This window comes from Carcharodon carcharias, chromosome 22 (assembly GCF_017639515.1).
Source record: "Carcharodon carcharias isolate sCarCar2 chromosome 22, sCarCar2.pri, whole genome shotgun sequence".
NCBI lineage: Eukaryota > Metazoa > Chordata > Chondrichthyes > Lamniformes > Lamnidae > Carcharodon > Carcharodon carcharias.
In genome coordinates this window covers 66,512,211-66,534,317 of record NC_054488.1, presented here as the reverse complement: position 1 = coordinate 66,534,317, position 22,107 = coordinate 66,512,211, and the positions used below count along the sequence as shown (strand labels likewise).

The 22,107-nt window shown below is 48.7% G+C and overlaps 1 protein-coding gene across 2 annotated transcripts in view; it reads left to right on the top strand.

Moving 5' to 3' along the window:
* utp6 (UTP6 small subunit processome component) overlaps positions 1–21,354 on the top strand; it is a 33,789-nt gene extending 12,435 nt beyond the window's left edge. Inside the window, exons 8-16 of one of the 2 annotated variants that reach the window (XM_041216582.1) lie at positions 151–228; positions 758–839; positions 1,312–1,396; positions 7,834–8,012; positions 8,385–8,464; positions 8,598–8,675; positions 16,967–17,146; positions 21,000–21,080; positions 21,163–21,354. In XM_041216582.1, the coding sequence (XP_041072516.1) occupies positions 151–228; positions 758–839; positions 1,312–1,396; positions 7,834–8,012; positions 8,385–8,464; positions 8,598–8,675; positions 16,967–17,146; positions 21,000–21,080; positions 21,163–21,276 (957 nt within the window). In that variant the 3' untranslated portion in view covers positions 21,277–21,354. The remainder of the gene's footprint in view (positions 1–150; positions 229–757; positions 840–1,311; positions 1,397–7,833; positions 8,013–8,384; positions 8,465–8,597; positions 8,676–16,966; positions 17,147–20,999; positions 21,081–21,162) is intronic. The other variant, XM_041216583.1, reaches the window with a different exon arrangement.
* Positions 21,355–22,107: the final 753 nt, after the last annotated feature.

Sequence of the window (22,107 nt, the reverse complement as noted above, 5' to 3'; positions counted from 1 at the left end):
CCCCCGGGGGGAAGGATTGGCAGAGGGCAGGGGAGGGGCTGCTGGTCACTGGGGGTGGGGGGAGAGGAGAAGGTGGGGAGAGGGGGTGGTGGGCGCAGGGAGGTGTTGCTCTGGGCAGTCAGCGGCTGATGCTGCTTTTCTTTTTTGCAGTATTTCCGGATGGAGCTGATGCATGCGGAGAAGATCCGGAAGGAAAAGCAGCTGCTGGAGGCGGCAAATGTGGAGCCGGTATGGAGTTACAGCGCAAACTGAGTCTGGGGTGGTGGGGGGGGTGCACAAAACTCAAAATAGAGAAACTAAGGGCATAGAGAGATTACAGGGGAAGGGGTTTGAGGAGTGTAGGGAGGGTAAGGGAGTGGATGTTGGAGATGGGGTGGGAGTCAGGCATGGTGGGAACGAGGAGCGTGAAAGGGAAATTTTAGTTGTGGTTTCGGGAATTTGGTTGGAGTAGGGAGTGATGGGTGCACAGGTATTGGTGATGGGGATTTGGGTTGAGGGGGCAGGTGAGGGTAGGAGATCGGTGTGGGTGAGCTTGATGGTTGTGGGCGGAGCAATGTGGCTGAGCTCTGATGGGAATGTGTTTTCAGTGGTAGCCCAGTGAATATCCCACACTGTCTTGAAACCAAGAGACTGAATAATGCTGAATGACTGTGTGGGGCTTCGGGAGTGTGTCTGCATCATTGTGTTTGGTTCACTCCTGTCATACAGATTATGTAACTGGCATTGATACTGATGGTGCTGTCTGATCTGTCTCTAGGTTGAAGCAGAGTATCCCATGGAGATTGTCCGTGGAGAATTAGCTCGTGTTGTGTATAAGAACGCCATCCAGAAAGTCTTTGGTAAATGAGTGCTCCAAACTGGCTCTGCTCACACCATTGGGTATTTGGGGATCTGCTCTCTTTCTCGGTCGGGTATATGGGGATCAACGTACACTCACTGTCGTGTATATGGGGATCTGTTCACACTCACGCTCAGGTTTATGGGAATCTGCTCATGCTCGGGTATTCGGGGATCTGCTCTCTCTTGTTCTCAGGTATATGGGGATCTGCTCACTCACATTCCGGTATACAGGGATCAGCACATACTCAAGGTAGGGTATACGGAGATCTGTGCATGCTGGCTCGGGTATAACGGAGACCTGCTCACACTCATGCTCGGGTATATGGAGATCTCACTCGGGTATGTGGGGATCTGTTCACACTCAGTTGGGTATACGGAGATCCGCGCACACTCACTCTCGGGTATATGGGCATTTGCTCACAGTCAGGTATACAGAGATCACCTCTCTCTCACTCTTGTGTTTGTGCTCAGGGAATGCGGAGTTTCACCTGTCATTCTGGACTATTGCAGCACTGTTCGACTTCACACAGGACCTTCAGAAAGAGATTGTGGAGGAGTGAGTATGGGGCACAGCCGTGTCCGGGTGTGCGGATGGGTGTAGCCCTGTTGGGGTGGGGTCCTGTTGGGGCGTGGAGGAGTGGGGCCCTGTTGGGGCGGGGAGGGGTGGGGCCCTGTTGGGGCGGGGAGGGGTGGGGCCCTGTTGTGGGTGGGGTATGTGGAGGGTAGCAGTACCGTCCAAATATCATAAGGAGACATTGTGATTAGCACATGAAACCCCTATGGCAGAACATGTAGGAATAGGGAAAACCCAAGCATCAATAAACAGGCATTTTACCTGGGCCAAGACTTCATAAGGACATAGTGAAATTTTATAAAACATTTCAGGTAGCAAATAAACCTCAACATGTAATCAAACCAGCACCTTTAACACCCATACCAGTTTTTGAAGAAGCTTTCAGTCGGGTATTAGTAGATTGTGTAGGACCATTACCCAAAACGAAAGCAGGGCATCAGTATATCCTTACAATCATGGATATGACAACCCGATTTCCAGAAGCTATTCCTTTAAGGACAATTACAGCTAAGATGGTAGCGGAAAAGTTAACTCAGTTTTTCACTTGTTATGGCCATCAATTAAAATACCACTTGACCAAGGTTTAACTTCATGTCTAAAATTTTCCAGGACATAATCAGCCATTTGGGTATCATACAACTAAAGTCTACTGGCAATCACCTGCAGACACAGGGACCTTTAGAGAGGTACCATCAGACTTTCAAAACCATGATTAAAACCTACCGCCATGAGTACCTAAAGGATTAGACTTCTGACTATTTGCTACCAGAGATTCTCCGAATGAATCAACTGGATTTAGTCCGTTCGAATTGATCTATGGTCATGAAATAAGAGGATCTGTTAAAACTGATTAAGGAAAAGTTCCTAAAAAGGAAAGACGATTCCTCCATGTTGGATTATGTGTCCATGTTTTTAGAAAGACTCACTGGAGTCGTGCTATTGTAAAGTAGCACGAGAACACTTCAAAATTTCCCAAGCAAAAATGAAAGAATGAGCAGACAAGCATACCACAACTAGAACATTCCTAGCAGGAGATGAAGTATTGGTATTATTACCTTGGCAGGGTGAACCCTTGAAAGCAAAACTCAGTGGCCCCTACAAGGTAGTTGGGAGAGTTAGTGAAGTGACTTATCTGATAGATACTCCTGAGCGTAGGAAGAAGAAATGGTTATGTCACATAAACACGTTGAAACAATATCACTGCAGGGAAGATGGGAAAGAACAAGTGTGGTAGGTGGCAGGAATAGTGGAGGATAACATAGACAGTAAGAGTAAGGTAGAAGGAGAAGTAGGCAGTGCACAGAGCGAGCCTCCTACAATTTGACTAGCCAATATGACAATACTGGGACAGTTAGACACAGTGTTCTCCTATTTATAGGAAGGACCAAGGGAAGATCTAATAAGGTTACTTAGGAAGTATAAGGGAGTTTGTAGGGGTACACTTGGATGTACTACGTTGGCTAGACATGATGTGAACGTAGGAGACTCAGTGCTGATAAAACAACATTCTTACCATCTGAGCCTAGAGAAACAAGCTCAGGTAGGAAGAGAGATCCAATATATGCTGGAAAATCATTGATTGAGCTCAGCTGAAGCAGCTGGAGTTCACCAGTAGTACTGGTTCATAATCCACTAGATTTTGGATAGACTACCGGAAAGTGAGTGCAGTATCGAGGACAGATTCGTACCTAATTCTTCAGTTAGAAGATTGCATCAATGGAGTTGGCAGTGCCTCATTTCTTTCTAAAATTGGTCTATTGAAGGGGTACTGGAAAGTGCCATTAACATCAAGGGCTAAAGAAATATTCACCTTTGTTACACTAAGTGGGTTGTATCAATGTTGAGTCATACCGTTTGGGTTTAAAAAACCCCAGCTACATTCCAGAGTCTTATGAATCAAGTCGTAGCTGAAGTACATAAATGTGGTTTATTTGGATGATGTCGTAATATATAGTAACACATGGGAAGAACATGTAAAGCAATTAGAGGACCTGTTTAAGCAATTGCAGTTGGCTGGCTTAGTCATAAATCTGGCCAAAAGTGAATTTGCAAAACCAAGAGTAACTTACCTGGGTCATGTTGTCGGACAAGGGCAGGTGTTGCCAAGAACAGCAAAAGTTAACGCTCTAATAGAATTTCCCTTTCCTAAAACTAAACAAGAAGCCATGAGGTTTTTGGGAATGTGTGGGTTTTAGAGAAAGTTGTGCCTAACTTCAGCACAATAACTGTACTTCTCACCAATTTATTAAGCAAACAGGCAAAAGTGGTTTGGTCAGCAGAATGCCAAGCAGCCTTTGAAAAGCTGAAAGCAAACTTAATAAATGAACCCGTGTTGGCTGCCCCTGATTTTACCAAACCTTTTAAAATGGCAATTAATGCTAGCGACTTGGGTGTAACTCTTTTGAGTTAAAACCAATAAAACCAAATTAACAAAATTGGGATAAATCAGGCACAGCCCCTAATTCAGGTCAGCTGTAAAACCAAGAACAAAGTTTAAAGGAAACTTACAAACTTTAAATCAAAATGTGATTAAAGGGGTCAACAAAACACCCCAGTCCCTGCGGTGCCCACCGGGCACGGAAGGCCTCGAGAGTGCCAGCAGACACCGCATGCTTCCTCTCCAGGGACATCCGGCCGCGAACGTAGCCGCGGAAGAGGGATAAACAATCGGCCGGGACTCCCCCATCGATCGCCCGCTGCCTGGACCTGTTAATGGCCAACTTGGCCAGGAGCAGGTTCACGAGGAGGTCCTCCTCCGACCCGACCCCCTTCCGCACCGGGTGGCCATAGATCAGGAGCGTGGGGCTGAAGTGCAAACAAAACATCAATAAAAGGTTTTTCAAATAACTAAAAAGGGAGTGCAGCCTACAACACCCTATATATGCATGGTTCACGGACTCCACAAGACCGCAAAAAGGGCATGTGTCCCGGGAGTCCGTGAACCTATGCATTCTCCTATTATAGGGGACTGCTGCATGCAACACCCTCCAACCCAGGTCCCCGATAGAAAGGGGGAGGACACCTCCGTAGAGGGCCTCCCATCGGGGTCCGCCGCCGGACAGCAACAAGGCACGCCAGGGTGTGTCCGGGCGGCGGACAAGGGCGAGAAAATGGAAGGTGTGCAGCAGCAGTCCGTACAAAAAGCCCCTCTTTGCCGTGCCAAATGGCACAGAGGGCATGTCCCCGAGGCAGCTCATATTGCGGGGCACCAGCACCCGAGGGAGGGTTCGGGGCTTGGGGCCAATGTGGAATTCCGTCCGAACAGGGGAACGTTCAGACGGAAGACCACCACGCACCTGGGCCACCTCAAGACCCAAAATAACGTCGGGTCCGAGCACGACCGTTCTCAGGTCTTGGATGGCATCGGCTGCGACCTGGACACTCACAGACGCGCGACGTGCCAACTCCTGCGGGAGCATCCAGCCCTGTCCTCCGCCACCCAGCACGTCCCCGATCCTGGTCACCCCTGCGGCCACAGCCCTCCTCTCCGCCAACCACTGAAAAGGACGGAGGGGCGGATTCCTGAGCAGCGGCTCTGACGATAGCCGCTACTCCTGACGGGGGAGAGCTGCGTCGCGAGGCGACCATGTTCCAGACTTTGATCAGGTCCTGGTAAAAGACGGGCAACTCCTGCAAGGAGCCACCGAGGCCCCTCTGCTCTATAAACAGGAGCTGCACGTCATAATTCAGGCCGTGCACCTGACGGAAGAAATACGTCGTCAGGGCACACCATCTAGGAGGAGGCTCGACGTAGAGGTATCGCTGCAGGGTCTGAAGGCGGAAAGTCACCACCTGTGTGTGTAGGCACACTAGCGCCTGACCGCCCTCCCTAAGCGGGAGACTCAGAACCTCAGCAGCGACCCAGTGCAATCTTTTGTCCCAGAAGAAGTCGACTAACAATTTCTGGATTCTTGTGACAAAGTCCGGGGGAGGGGTCAAAGTGACCAGCCGATACCACAACATGGCGGCGATCAGCTGGTTTATGACCAGAACTCGACCCCGGTAAGACAGCACTCGGAGCGGTCCTGTCCAGCGCCGCAGGCGAGCGGTGACTTTCGTCTCCAGTTCCTGCCAGTTTGCCGGCCAGGATTCCTCAGCGGGGCAGAGATGGACCCCCAGGTAGAGGAGGCTGGTCCTGCTCCAGGTGAAAGGCCTGAGCTCCTCGGGTAGGGGATCCATCTGCCACAGACCGACCAGGAGTCCAGAACATTTACCCCAGTTGATCCTGGCAGAAGAAGCGGCAGAGTAGACCTTCTGGCACTCGCGCATCCTCCGCAGGTCAGCCGGGTCACCAAACATAAGGAGCACGTCATCGGCGTAAGCCGAAAGGACCACCCCGATGCCCGGCCCGCGCAGAACCAATCCCGACAACCTCCTCCGCAAGAGGCGCAGGAAAGGCTCCACACAAATAGAATACAACTGGCCAGACGGGGCAGCCCTGACGTACCCCTCTCCCAAAGCGAAGGGGCGCCGTCAGGGACCTGTTAACCTTCACTAGACACTCCACAGCGGTGTACAGAAGTCGGATCCGGGCGACAAAATGCGTCCCGAACCCGAACGCTCGCAGATTTCCGTGTAAGTATCCGTGATCCACCCTGTCGAACGCCTTCTGATCAAGAGACAGGGCGACTTGGGTGTAGGTGCAGTCCTATTACAAGATGATCAATTAGGGGTAGAGAAGCTGGTGGGGCACTTTTTTCCAAGAAACTAAATCAATATCAGAGTAAGTACTTTTACAGTAGAAAAAGAAACTCCAGCATTATTGTTGTCTCTTCAACACTTTGAAGTTTATGTCCAGCACAATGACAAAGGAACACTGATTTACACTGACCATATCCACTACCATTCGTTGAAAAGTTTAAAATTTGAAGTGCAAGACTGTTCAGATGGAGTCTATTGTTTCAACCATTCAATGTAAAGATTGTTCACATTGCCGGCAAAGATAATGTGATCGCAGACGCATTGTCCCAGGTGTAAAATACTGAAATAAGTCAAAGGGGTAAGAAATGCTGAAGATTCTATAAGGGGGAAGGAAAGATGAATGGAAGTAGGTCTCGTGTTTTGTTGTCCATGTGTCACATACCTTGTGATGAAATGCATTTTTGAAATGGCGTTTCATCTCTTTTAAGGGCAGAGGCATGTAAAGAACCTATCTTTTTATTTCGGTTGGACTGTGGATTAAAATTATATTGGCTGCAGTTTAAAAGATATGTCTACTGGAACAGTGTGAGGGATGTATACAACGTTGCTGTCCTGGAACAGTGTGTGCCATGAAAAATGGGATAGTGCCGAGGAGGAGTCCGGTCTAATGGAGAACTGTCTGGCAACAATGTTTTAATTGGTTCCTGACCAGGTGACCAGGGCTTGTTTGAGAGCAGTGCTGCAGAACAGCTCCTAGCCTGAAGAGAGAAAAGTCCTAAAACCTCTTGCTCCTGTGTGTGTAAGATTCCAGTAATTCTACAATAATAGCTATCTGGCTTTTTCTCCTCATATCTCAAAAACCTGTTCTCTCTCTGAAAACACCTGTCAAGAGGAAAAGGGGAAAATCACTGTTAGAGACATTGAAAGGCAAGTGCTCAACCAGTGAACTAAATATTGAAAGTGCTGGAAGACCACCTCATCATCAACAACGAACTGAAAGGGATTCTGAAGACGTCGATCAAAATCAACCCATTGAGTTCTGTGCTCTGGAATTGGTGCTATTGAACTGTTTTATTCCAGCCTTAGAATCCATGTTTCCGTGTGTCTTGTATGTGTGTGTATAGGGATTTAAGAAGGGCTAGAGTTTGGGTTATAGAGTTAGAAATTAGCAGTTCATGTTTCTTTTGCCACTAGTTAAAGACAGTTTATTTAATAAACAGTTATTTACTTATTAAGTTTACAGACCTGGTATTCTCATGTTCTGGTAACCTGAATTAAACAATGAAGTGGTTTGATTAAACTTTTCACATTTGTTGTGGCTCGGGGAGCAGTGGGGCTGATATTGCAGCGAGTGAGACGTGACAGTGGGGCTGATATTGGAGCGAGTGAGACGTGACAGTGGGGCTGATATTGGAGCGAGTGAGACGTGACAGTGGGGCTGATATTGCAGCGAGTGAGACGTGACAGTGGGACTGATATTGCAGCGAGTGAGACGTGACAGTGGGGCTGATATTGCAGCGAGTGAGACGTGACAGTGGGACTGATATTGCAGCGAGTGAGACGTGACAGTGGGGCTGATATTGCAGCGAGTGAGACGTGACAGTGGGGCTGATATTGCAGCGAGTGAGACGTGACAGTGGGGCTGATATTGCAGCGAGTGAGACGTGACAGTGGGAGGGGTGTGTCCCCACCGGCGGGATGAGGGTAAGGCCCTGTCGGGTGGGTGGGGAAGGAGCCGGTGCCGGTGTGTCATGCTCTGTTTGACTTTGTCTCTATAGCCTACAGGCACTGCATACAAACCACGCGCTAACCTGGGACTTCATGGCCAGGCGGGAGTTAGACACAGAGTCACAGCCAATAACAGAGTGCTCCAAACAGACAAAAGCTTCTGATATCATTCGCAGGGAGGAGCGGTGCTGGGCCGTGTATGAAGAAGCTGTCGTCACTGTGCCAACAGGTCTGTGCAGATTCTACTTCAGCCTGGGTGTGGAGAGGGAGGAGAGGGTGTGGAGAGGGGGGGCAGGAGGGAGGAGGGCGCGGGGCGAGAGCAAAGGGGAGGGAGGGAGGAGAGCGAGGAGTTGGGAGGAGCAATGGGACCTGGGTTTTGCGAAGGGAAGAGTGAGGCATGCCAACCTGAATTGGATTTTTCCACCTGCTGTAACAGCAGCTGTGAATCCACCCCCCCCCCCCCCCCCCCCCAACCCATTGCTTTGTTCATTAACAGAGCAATGCTGGTGCTTTGAGAGAGGCTGTTTTACAGTCGTTTTGTCACTGTTTGTTTCTGGCCCACAGGGCTGACCTCTACTGATTGGTTGTTTTCTGATTGCAGAGGCAGTTTGGAAATGTTACATCACTTTCTGTCTAGAGAGGTTTAAACGGAAAACCAACAATGAGGTTCTTCGAAAGAAGGTGAGGTTGAGGGGCTGAGATCCCCCCTCCATCCAACTAGAGCTCCATCATGCCTTGTGCTGACCTGATCTCATGTGGCTGATTCTGCGTGGGCTCGCTTAATTCTCTGTTTCCTTGTTTTCCTGTCTTTCAGAGACTCGACAAGGTGCTATCTATCTTTGATAGGGCCAGTGAATCTTCACTCTTACCTCAGGCTCTTTACAAACAATGGGTAAGATTCACTATGTCCCGACAGAGACATGACTGCCGGATGACAAAAACTGGGGCCTGAATATTCAAGAGTGGAGGGGTAGCTCTTTTAATTGGGGGTGACATTGGTATAATTGAGACAGATGACCTTTGTTCTGGAGATCAAGATGTTCAGTTTGGGTAGAGCTGAGAAACGGTGAAGGTAAGAAGTCACTTGTGGGGATGGTTTATTGGCTGCTAACAGTAACCACACTGTAGGGCAGGATATACTGGAAGAAATAATGGGGGCTTGTGAGGGAGGTACAGCGATGATCATGGGTGATTTTAATCTCCATTTAGATTAGACAAATCAGATTGGCAAAGATAGCTTTGATGATGAGCTCATAGAGTATTTTCGGGACAGTTTCTTAAACCAGACAGCAGGCTATACTAGATCTGGGAGCGTGCAATGAGACAGCATTAAGTAATGACCTCATAGTGAAGGCACCCCGAGGTTGTAGTGATCATAGTATGATTGAATTTTACATTCAGTTTGAGGGAGAGAGGAGCTGCAAAGATCAGTACTGGGGCCTCAACTATTTACAGTATACATCAATGAGTTGGATGAAGGGACCGAATGTATGGTTGCTAAGTTTGCTGATGACACTAAGATAGGTAGGAAAGCAAGTTGTAAAGAGGACATAAGGAGTCTGGAAAGGGACATAGCTTAAGTGATTGGGCAAAAATTTGGCAGATAGAAAAATGTGAACTTGTCCACTTTGGCAGGAAGAATAGAAAAGCAGCAAATTATTTAAATAGAGATTGTAGAACTCTGAGGTACAGAGGGACCTGGGTGTCCTAGTACATGAATCAGGAAAGGTTAGTATGCAGGTACAGCAAATGATTAGGAAGGCAAATGGAATGTTGTCTATTGCAAGGGGAATTGAATATAAAAGTAGGGATGTTTTGCTGTAATTGTACAGGGTGTTGGTGAGACCACATCTGGAGCACTGTGTACAGTTTTGGTCTCTTTATTTAAGAAAGGATATGCATGTGTTAGAAGCAATTCAGAGAAGGTTTACTAGACTAATACCTGGGATGAGGAAGGGTTGGGCAGGTTGGGCCTGTATCTATTGGAGTTTCGAAGAATGAGAGGTGCTCTTAATGAAACATATATAATCCTGAGGGGAGTTGACAGGATAGACTTATAGACGTTTACAGCACAGGAGGCCATTCAGCCCATCATGTCCCCACCGGTCAACAAAGATCTGACTAAAATCCCATTTTCCAGCGCTTGGCCCATAGACCTGGAGGCTATTGCAATGCAAGTGAATATCTAAATACTTCTTAAATGATACAAGAGATTCTGATTCAACCAACCTTTCAGTCAGTTCCAGCCTCCCACTGCCCTCTGGGTGAAAAAATTTCTCGTCAACTCACCTCTTCACCTTCTACGTCTTACCTTAAATCTATGCCCCCTGGTTATTGACCCCTCTACTAATGGAAAAAGTGCCTCCCTATCCACTCTATCTATGCTCCTCATGATCTTATACACCTCTATCAGGTCCCCTCTCAACTAAGGAAAACAACCCCAGCCTATCCAATATTTCCTCACAGCTGAGACCCTCCAGCCCAGGCAGCATCCTGGTAAATTTCCTCTGCACACTCTCCAGTGTAATCACATCCTTCCTATAATGTGGTGACCAGAACTGCACACAGTACTCCAGCTGTGGCCTAACCAGCGTTTTATACATTTCCAGCATAACCTCCCTGCTCTTGTATTCTATGCCTTCGCTAATAAAGGCAAGTATCCCATAAGCCTTCTTAACCACCTTATTTACCTGCCCTGCTACCTTCAGGGACCCTCTGATCTTCAGTGCTTTCCAGGGTCCTGTCATTCATAGTGTAATTCCTTGCCTTGTTAGCCCTTCCCAAGTGCATTACCTCACGCTTTCCCATTTGCCACTGCTCTGCCCACCTGACCAGTCCATTGATATCCTCCTGCAATTTATGGCAATCCTCCATTTATCACCCTACCAATTTCCGTGTCATCCGTAACCTTCATTATCATACCCCCTGCATTTAAGTCCAAATCATTTATGTACACCACAAGCAGCAAGGGACCCAGCCCCAAGCCCTGCAGAACCCCACTGGAATCAGACTTCCAGTCACAGAAACATCCCTGTACCAACACCCTCTGCTTTCTCTCAGCCAATTTTGGATCCAACGTGCCACTTTGCCTTGGATCCCATGGGCTCTTACTTTCTCGACCAGCCTGCCATGAGGGACCTTATCAAAAACCTTGCTAAAGTCCATGTAGACCACATCAAATGCATTACCCTCATCAACACTCCTGGTTACCTCCTCAAAAAATTTGATTAAATTTGTCAAACATGACCTTCCCTTAACAAATCCAGACTGACTATCCCTGATTAATCTGTGTCTCCAAGTGCAGATATATTCTGTCCCTCAGAATTCTTTCTAGTAACTTCTCCACCACCGAGATTAGACTGACTGGCCTGTAATTTCCTGGTCTGTCCCTTCCTCCCTTTTTTAATAATGGGACAATGTTAGCAGTCCTCCAGTTCTCTCACGCCTCACCTGTGGCCAGAGAGGATTTGAAAATTACTGCCAGGGCCCTTGATATCTCTTCCCTTGCCTCCCTCAACAGCCTGGGATACATCTCATCCAGGCCTGAGGATTTATCCACTTTTAAGGCCGCTAAACCTGCTAGTACCTCCTCTCTGTTAATTTCCTCTAATATTTCAGTCCTCCATCCTGATGTCTATACCTGCATTGTCCTTTTCCATTGTGAAGATCAACGCAAAGTATTCATTGAGGACTGTACCCACGTCTTCTGGGTCCGTGCACAGATTACCCCTATGGTCCCTAATTACCCCACTCTTTCCCTAGTTATTCTCTTTTTTCACATACACATATATATATATATATTATATATATTTTTTTAAACTCTTTGGGTTTTACTTTATTCTACCCACCAACGCTTTCTCTTAGCTTTCCTAGTTACCTTTTTAAGTACCCCCCTGCGCTTTTTATAGTCCTCTAGGGACTCTGTCATATTGAGCCCTCGGTATCTGCCATAAGCTTTTTTTCTTAATCCTAACCTTTATGTCCCTTAACATCCAGGGTTTTCCGGACTTGGTCCTCTCCTTTGTCTTTATGGGAACATATTTGCCCCGTACTCTCACAATTACCTCCTTGAATGCCTCCCACTGCTCTGACAGTTTTATCTACAAGTAGCTGCTCCCAGTCCACTTGGGCCAAATCGTATCTCATCTTAGTAAAATTAGCCTTTCCCCAGTTTAGAACTTTTATTCCTGGCCCAACCTTATCCTTTTCCATAGCTATCCTAAATCTAACTGAGTTATGGTCACTATCTCCAAAATGCTCCCCAACTGATACACCTTCCACCTGCCCGGGCTCATTTTGAATATTAGGTCCAGAACTGCCCCCTCCCTTGTTGGGCTTTCTACATACTGACTAAACAAGTTCTCCTGGATGCAACTTAAGAATTTTGCTCCCTCCCTACCTTGCACACTAAAACTATCCCAGTTAATATTTGGGTAGTTAAAATCTCCAACTATTATTACCTTATTATTCTTACACTTCTCTGAAATTTGATGACATATTTGATTCTCTATGTCTCCCTAAGTGTTTGGGGGTCTATAGTACACACCCAACAGTGTGGTTGTCCCTTTTGTGTTTTTTCACTTCTACCCATATGGCCTCATTTGATGATCATTCCAAGATATCATACTTCCTCACTGCTTTAATTGATCCCTTGATCAATATTGAATCCCCCCACCCCCCGACTATCCCTCTCTCTATCTCTTCTGAGTACCCTGTAACCAGGAATGTGGAGCTGCCAATCCTGCCCTTTTAGCCAAGTCTCGGTCATAGCTCTGATATCATACTCCCACGTGCCTATCTGTGCCCTCAGCTCATCTCTCTTATTCCTCAGGCTCCTTACATTAAAATATATTCCATTTAGCCTTGTTAAACCCACTTCTTTCTTATCCAGCCTATGTTTCCTCTGCCTTCCAGACTCACTCAGTCACGTTTTAACTTCTAATTCCATCTCAGTTTCTCTCCCCTCTGAACTACTTTTCAGGATCCCGTCCCCATCACCATTAGCAAACCTCCCCATGAGGATGTTGGTCCCATTCCTGTTCAGATGTAACCTGTCCAACTTATACAGGTCCCACCTCCCGAGAAACAGTCCCAATGCCCAGGAATCTTAAGCCCTCCCTCCTGCACCATCTCTCCAGCCACACATTCATCTGCTCTATCCTTCTGTTCCTATACTCACTACTGCGTGGCACTGGGAGTAATCCGGAAATTACTAACTTTGAAGTCCTGCTTTTCAATTTTCTACCTAACTCCCTAAAATCTGCTTCCAGGACCTCATTTCTCTATCTTCCTATGTCATTTGTCCCAACATGGGCCACAACCTCTGGCTGTTTCCCCTTCCTCTTCAGAATGTCCTGCAGCCACTCTGACATCCTTGACCCTGGCACTTGGGAGACAACATAACATCCTTGGAGTCACATTTACAGCAGAAGCACCTGTCTGCTCCCTTCACTAATGAATCCCCTATCACTATTTCCTTTCCACACTTCTTCCCCACCCCCCCCTCCCCCGAGCAGCTGGACCACCCACCGTGCCATGGTCTGGGCTCTGATTGGCCTCCACAGAGGAACCATCACTCTCACTGTTTTCCAAGGCTCAAAAATGGTTTGTGAGCGAGATGCACTCGGGAGGGATTCCCTCACTACCTGCCTGGTCCTCCTTCTGTCTGGTGGTCACCCATTCCCTCTCTGCTTGCACTTCCTTAAGCTGCGGGGTGACCACGTCCTGAAACATGCTGTCCACGAACCTCTCAGCCTCGTGAATGCACCTTAGTGCCCCCAGCTGCTGCTCAACCTTCAAAACCCGGAGCTCGAGTTACTCCAGTCAGAGGCACCTCCTGCACACACGGCCGTCCAGACCGCCAGGAGCGTCTAGGATTTCCCACATAGTGCAGGATGTGCAAATCACGGGACTGAGCTCCCCAGACATATCTTAACTAAATAGAATATGGACCCTTGCTTTTATTTCACACTTACTCCTACTTGAGTATAGACAACATGCTAGATCCTCTCAATAGACTAGAACCTCTAGGTGCTGCTGACTGCCTGTGCCAGGGCCCTCCTCTCTCACTCTCCTCTAGGTGCTGCTGACTGTCTGTCCCAGGGTCCTCCTCTCACACTCTCCTCTAGGTGCTGCTGACTGTCCCAGGGCCCTCCTCTCACACTCTCCTCTAGGTGCTGCTGTCTGTCCCAGGGCCCTCCTCTCACACTCTCCTCTAGGTGCTGCTGACTGTCCCGGGGTCCTCCTCTCACACTCTCCTCTCGGTGCTGCTGACTGTCTGTCCCAGGGTCCTTCTCTCACACTCTCCTCTAGGTGCTGCTGACTGTCCCAGGGCCCTCCTCTCACACTCTCCTCTAGGTGCTGCTGTCTGTCCCAGGGCCCTCCTCTCACACTCTCCTCTAGGTGCTGCTGTCTGTCCCAGGGCCCTCCTCTCACACTCTCCTCTAGGTGCTGCTGACTGTCCCAGGGTCCTCCTCTCACACTCTCCTCTAGGTGCTGCTGACTGTCCCAGGGTCCTCCTCTCACACTCTCCTCTAGGTGCTGCTGACTGTCCCAGGGTCCTCCTCTCACACTCTCCTCTAGGTGCTGCTGACTGTCTGTCCCAGGGTCCTCCTCTCACACTCTCCTCTAGGTGCTGCTGACTGCCTGTCCCAGGGTCCTCCTCTCACACTCTCCTCTAGGTGCTGCTGACTGACTGTCCCAGGGTCCTCCTCTCACACTCTCCTCTAGGTGCTGCTGTCTGTCCCAGGGTCCTCCTCTCACTCTCTCCTCTAGGTGCTGCTGACTGCCTGTCCCAGGGTCCTCCTCTCACACTCTCCTCTAGGTGCTGCTGACTGTCCCAGGGTCCTCCTCTCACACTCTCCTCTAGGTGCTGCTGACTGTCTGTCCCAGGGTCCTCCTCTCACACTCTCCTCTAGGTGCTGCTGACTGTCCCAGGGTCCTCCTCTCACACTCTCCTCTAGGTGCTGCTGACTGTCCCAGGGTCCTCCTCTCACACTCTCCTCTAGGTGCTGCTGACTGTCTGTCCCAGGGTCCTCCTCTCACACTCTCCTCTAGGTGCTGCTGACTGTCCCAGGGTCCTCCTCTCACACTCTCCTCTAGGTGCTGCTGACTGTCTGTCCTAGGGTCCTCCTCTCACACTCTCCTCTAGGTGCTGCTGACTGTCCCAGGGTCCTCCTCTCACACTCTCCTCTAGGTGCTGCTGACTGTCTGTCCCAGGGTCCTCCTCTCACACTCTCCTCTAGGTGCTGCTGACTGTCTGTCCCAGGGACCTCCTCTCACACTCTCCTCTAGGTGCTGCTGACTGTCTGTCCCAGGGTCCTCCTCTCACACTCTCCTCTAGGTGCTGCTGACTGTCCCAGGGTCCTCCTCTCACACTCTCCTCTAGGTGCTGCTGACTGTCCCAGGGTCCTCCTCTCACACTCTCCTCTAGGTGCTGCTGACTGTCCCAGGGTCCTCCTCTCACACTCTCCTCTAGGTGCTGCTGACTGTCCCAGGGTCCTCCTCTCACACTCTCCTCTAGGTGCTGCTGACTGTCCCAGGGTCCTCCTCTCACACTCTCCTCTAGGTGCTGCTGACTGTCTGTCCCAGGGTCCTCCTCTCACACTCTCCTCTAGGTGCTGCTGACTGCCTGTCCCAGGGTCCTCCTCTCACACTCTCCTCTAGGTGCTGCTGACTGTCCCAGGGTCCTCCTCTCACACTCTCCTCTAGGTGCTGCTGACTGTCTGTCCCAGGGTCCTCCTCTCACACTCTCCTCTAGGTGCTGCTGACTGTCCCAGGGTCCTCCTCTCACACTCTCCTCTAGGTGCTGCTGACTGTCTGTCCCAGGGACCTCCTCTCACACTCTCCTCTAGGTGCTGCTGACTGTCTGTCCCAGGGCCCTCCTCTCATACTCTCCTCTAGGTGCTGCTGACTGTCCCAGGGTCCTCCTCTCACACTCTCCTCTAGGTGCTGCTGACTGTCTGTCCCAGGGTCCTCCTCTCACACTCTCCTCTAGGTGCTGCTGACTGTCCCAGGGTCCTCCTCTCACACTCTCCTCTAGGTGCTGCTGACTGCCTGTCCCAGGGTCCTCCTCTCACACTCTCCTCTAGGTGCGGCTGACTGCTTGTCCCAGGGTCCCCCTCTCACTCTCTCCTCTAGGTGCTGCTGACTGTCCCAGGGTCCTCCTCTCACTCTCTCCTCTAGGTGCTGCTGACTGTCCCAGGGTCCTCCTCTCACACTCTCCTCTAGGTGCTGCTGACTGTCCCAGGGTCCTCCTCTCACACTCTCCTCTAGGTGCTGCTGACTGTCCCAGGGTCCTCCTCTCACACTCTCCTCTAGGTGCTGCTGACTGTCCCAGGGTCCTCCTCTCACACTCTCCTCTAGGTGCTGCTGACTGTCCCAGGGCCCTCCTCTCACACTCTCCTCTAGGTGCTGCTGACTGTCTGTCCCAGGGCTCTCCTCTCTCACTCTCCTCTAGGTGCTGCTGACTGTCCCAGGGCCCTCCTCTCCCACTCTCCTCTGTTTCCCTTTGTGGGAGAGACTGGAACTAGGGCACACAGTTTAATAATACAGGGTCTGCCATTTAAGGCAGAGTTGAGAAGAAATATTTTCTCTGAGGGTCATGAATTTTTGGCCAAGTAGGACAGATTTTTGATTAACAAGGGGTTGAAAGGTTATTGAGGGTAGGCAGAATGTAGAATTGAGGCCACAATCTGATCAGCCATGGTCTTATTGAATGGCAGAACAGGCTTGAGGGGCCGAATGGCCTACTCCTTGTATATTCTTACTGTCTGATATAGATTGTTACAATTATGAAAAGGTTTGGTAGGGTAGACATAAGAAAGATATTTCTACTAATGGATGAGACCAGACTAGGGGCCGTAAATATAAGATAGTCACTAAAAAGTCCATTAGGGAATTTAGGAGAAACTTCTTTACTATTAGGATAAGATAAAGAAGGGAAGGAGGTGGTAACGGGCATGAAGTTGTCTGAGGAATGGGATGCAGAGTGTCCTGGTGAATGGATATTTTTCTGGCTGGAGCAGTGTATGACATGGAGCTCCCCAAGGGTCAGTATTGGGGCCGTAGCTTTTCTTGTTTTGGTTAAATGACCCAGACGTATGTATAGAGAATGCAGTATTAAAGTGCCTGGAACTCGTGGCTTGTTTGTACAGGGATTTAACTGTTTCTTTCTTGTTGTAGCTTCGCTTGTTGGTTGATCTTGGTGACGCTGAGAAAGCTGTCCAAGTGGTGAAGTCTGCCAGCAGCAGCTTTGGCCACTCAGTGGATATGTGGCAAAGCAGCTTGGAGCTACTGATGGAGCTGCAGAGCACGGATGTCAGCCTGCTCTTCCAGGAGGCTTTTCAAAAGGTTCCACCCAAGGTGAGCTGCCTACCTCGGAGCACACGGTGTGGTGTAATCACGTGCTTGAGAATGGTCAGTGTTGCAGAATAACAGCGGCTGTGTGAGGGTGAATCTCGGTGCAGTGGACAGTGGGAGACACGCCTTGTACTGACCAGTTCAGAGCACCGTTGTAGCCAGTGAGTCACCCCTTGCCTTGCCCTTGTGATCAGGGGTACACTGGCGGAAGTGCAAGGATGTTCTAGAACTGTCAGTTCTTCAAGAGATTGATTAAACAGATTAGTGAAGACAAATGTAGGTCCTTTAGAGTCCAAAGTGGGAAAAATTATAGTAGAGAACAAGGAAATGGCAGAGCAATTAAACAACTATTTTAGTTCTGTCTTCACAGAGGAAGACACAAATAACTTCCCAGAAATACTAGGGAACCAAGGGTTTAGTGAGGAGGAGGAATTGAAGGAAATTAGTATTACTAAAAAAACTGGAGAAATTAATGGGACTGAAAGCCCATAAATCCCCAGGGTCTGATAATCTACATCCCAGGGTACTAAAGGAGGTGCCATGGAAATAGTGGATGTGTTGATTGTCATCTTCCAAAATTTTGTAGATTCTGGAATAGATCCGGCAGATTGGAGGGTGACAAATGTAACCCACTATTTAAAAAAGGGGGGAGAAAAAACAGCTGGTTAGGGAAATGCTAGAGTCTATTATAAAGTAGTATTATAAAGGATATGATAAAAGGACACGCAAAATATCAACAAGATTAGACAAAGTCAACAAGGATTTATGAAAGGGAATCATCTTTGACAAACCTGCTGGAGTTTTTTGAGGACATAACTAGCAGAATAGATAAGGGAGAGCCAGTGGATGTGGTGTATTTGGATTTTCATAAAGCTTTTAATAAAGTCTGACATAAGAGGTTAGTGTGTAAAATTAAAGCACATGGCATTGGGGGTAATATATGAATTGAGAGTTGGTTGGCAGACAGGAAGCAGAGTAGAAATAAATGGGTCTTTTTCAGAGTGGAAGGTGTGACAAGTGGGGTACTGCAGGGATCAGTGCTTGGGCCCCAGTTGTTCGCAATATATATCAGTGATTTCAAAGAGGGAACCAAATGTAATATTTCCAAGTTTGCTGATGGTACAAAACCTGGTGGGAATGAGTGGTGAGGAGGGTGTAAAGAGGCTTCAAGGCAATTTAGACAGGTTGAGTGAGTAGGAAAATACATGACATGTAGTATAACATGGATAAATGTGAAGTTATCCACTTCAAATAGGAAAAACAATGGCAAAGAATTTAAATGGTGATAGATTGAGAAATGTTGATGTACAAAGGGACCTGGGTGTCCTTGTACATCAATCACTGAAAGCAAACATGCAGGTGCAGCAAGCAGTTAAGGAGCCAAATGGTATGTTGGCCTTCATTGCGAGAGGAGTTGAGTACAGGAGCAAGGATGTCTCACTGCAGCTGTACAGGGCCTTGGTGAGACCACACCTGGAGTGTTGTGTGCAGTTTTGGTCTCCTTACCTAAGAAAGGATATACTTGCCATAGAGGGAGTGCAGCGAAGGTTCACCAGACTGATTCCTGGGATGGCAGGATTGTTGTATGAGGAGAGATTGGGCTGACTAGGCCTGTATTCACTGGGGTTTAGAAGAATGAGAGGGGATCTGATTGAAACATAAAATTCTGACAGGGCTGGACAGACTGGATGCGGGGATGATGTTTCCTGTGGCTGGGGGGAAATAGGGGTCACAGCCTTAGGATACGGGGTAGACCATTTAGGACTGAGTTGAGGAGAAACTTCTTCACTTGGGGTGGTGAGCCTGTGGAATTCTCTACCACGGAGGCTGTGGAGGCCAAGTCACTGAATATATTTAAGAAGGAAACAGATTTTTGGACTTTAAAAGTGTCAAGGGGTGTGGGGAGAGAGTGGGAGTACGGTGTTGAGATGGAGGATCAGCCATGATCATATTGAATGGCAGAGCAGGCTCGAAGGTCCGAATGACCTCCTCCTATTTTCTATGTTTCTGTGTTTACTAGAAACCATTTTAATACAAGTGCCATAGGCACCCATGGAACTCCTGAGTCAACACAATCCCTTAATGTGACATTGAGACACACAGAACACACACATCACGTTCTTGCTCCTGATTTCTGCTGACTTCAACTAAAGGCATTGGGGGACCTTCTCTGAAGCTGACTGAGATTAGAGTCAGCCTCTGCTGACAGCCCTTGCCTAGACAGCCCTTTTTGGGTTTGAGCTCTGTACCCAGCCCAGTGGTTAGGAGCATCCGTTCCCTGTCCGAGTGCTCTGGGAGGCTGGCCACAATCTCAAGCTGTGAACTGAAATTGGGGTTCACTGGGACTTGCTGATAAAATCAAACGAGAGCTTTCGCCATCCTGTCCACATGAACTAACCACCTACAGCATTGCATGTGTCTTCATTGTGAAATGACAAGATACTTCCTGACCTTTGGCCAGATCCCAGGATGTGGGGGGAGGTCCAGTAACATTTTGTTTAAAGTTGTTAAAGTCTGAGATCAAGGAAACCCACTTTTGGAATAAAGATACAAGATTCCACAGCTATTGAACAAACACAATAAACTTTACTATGCAAAGTTAGAAAAGTAAAACAACATACATTATATTGTGCGTGTGTGTATATATATTATATATAAAATACAATTCATACGCTAATAGTCAGAATTAACATGAGGTACATGTGAATTAACTGTGGTCGAATAGCCCATGGTGTGCATCAAATGGCAGATGTGGTCAAGACAGATTCCACAGATTTCTCAGCAGCCCCCCCCCCCCCGCCCCCGCGCCCCCCCAACCCTCACCCCTCACCAGACGTGGGGGACACTGAGTATCAAAACTCATTAAAATGCTGCCTCCTGCACAAGGGATTCCAGTTCTGCACTTTTGAAGATCTAGCCTCGAGCTCGCTCAGAGCTGTACTTACTGGGCCTGCCTCAACGACTGCTCACCTCCTGGTCGTTTAATGTCTTTTCCCGACACCACATTCCCCAGGATTCTGGAGATTGCTTGCAAGGGCCAATGTCAGCTTTTTACCGAGCTGGCACTGCCCCTGAATTTCTCTTGAGCCCCAATCTTTCTCAGTTGTCCCAAGTGAATATTACTTGTGGGCTTCCTTGACCCCACTCTCAGCTGCACTGAACTATCAGTGGCTTACAGGAGCTTCTTTAGCTCATACCTGTTCCACAGCATGGAGCCACCAAACTGCTCTTGGGCCTTCCCCTGAGCCCCAGCACACAGCAAGCTCGCAGCACACTGCTGCTGCCTGGAACCTCTTCCCTGACTGACCCTTGAACTGATCTGGGGTACCAACATACTCTCAGCAAGTTGCACCCTTGTTACTAGGCAGAAACTGCCATAACAGCACTGGCACATCCTGCCCCTTAAATATTACAATGTCCACGGGAACACACAGATCAATGGATTTCCTAACACTAATTAGGAAGGCCGTTCAGCCCATCTATTATTGACTCAACCCCCCCCTCCCCCAGCTCTACCCACTTTCCGTGGTTGACCTGGGATGTCATTTCTTCACAGAAGTGCGGCAGGATATTTGCCTCAGCCCGTGCTGGCTGCCTCCATGGTTCCATTTTCCTAGGATTGTTCGTTTCTGTCTCGTTCTTTTTTACAGAGTTACACTTGTATTTCTCATCTCTCTCCCTCTCTCTCTCTCTCTCTCTCCCTCTCCTCTGTGATTGTGCTCATACCTGGTCCCAACTTTTTTGTGTATGTTCTTGTCTTGCCTCTGATTGCTGCTTTACTGGAAGTACCTGGCTTTGGGTTTTAATCTTTGCCAGCTTCACACTCCCTCTGATCTCTGTCTCCCTCCTGTTACAGGACTGTTTGCCTCTGTGGCTTCTCTGCTTGGAGTGGAGCGAAAGTACAAGTAGTGTTAACGAGACGGAAACTCTCTATCAGGTAAGTTCCTCTCTGACCTTATCTCTCTACATGGACCTGTGTGCCGGAGTGACTCTGACTGACTTTCTCTTTATACCCACAGCGTGCGCTGCGGACACCGATCCCAGCCGTCTCTATAACTGTGAAGGAGAAATACCTGGACTGGGCCTTTAAGACAGGGAGCTATAAGAAAGCACGGAAAGTGTTCACTGGGTAACAGCTGAGTGTTTGTAGTATGTGATTTCTGCTCCCTTTTGTGTGAGGAAGTGCTTCCTGACATCACCCCTCAACGGTCTGACTTGAATTTTAAGGTTCTGCTCCCTTGTTCTGAACACTCCCAGCACAGAGAGAGAGAGTGCCTCGTATTTACATAGTGCTTTTCACAATCACCGGACATCGCAAAGTGTTTTACAGCCAAGGAGGGGCAGTCACTGCTGTGATGTAGGAAACGTGGCAACCAATTTGTGCACAGCAGGATCCCACAAACAATGTGATAAGGACCAGTTAATCTGTTTTTCTGATGTTGATTGAAGGGTAAAAACTATCCAAGATGCTTGCTCTTCTTCAAAATAGTGCTATCAAATCTTTTTAATCCACCCAAGCGGGCAGCTCTGGAGCCTAGATTTAAGGTCACATCTGAGAGAAGGCACCTTCGACAGTGCGGTGCTCCCACAACGCCCACCCTCCGACCATGCGGCGCTCCCTCAGCGCCCGCACTGTGGCACTCCCTCGGCTCCGACCATGCAGCGCTCCCTCGGCGCCCACCCTCCGGCACTGTGGCACTCCCTCGGCACTGGCCTTCCGACAGTGCAGCGCTCCCTCAGCAAGGCACTGGAGTGTCAACCTTGATTTTTGTGCTGAAGCCCTGGAGTGGGACTTGAACCTGGAACCTTGTGGTTCAGTGGCCAGTGTGCTACCCATTGAGCTGCAGCTGCTGATGACATAGAGGAAATAGTTTCTTTCTATTGACCCTATCAAATCCTTTAATCATCTTAAACCTCGCTTAGCTCACCCATTAATCTTCTGTACATGAGGGAATACAAGCCTA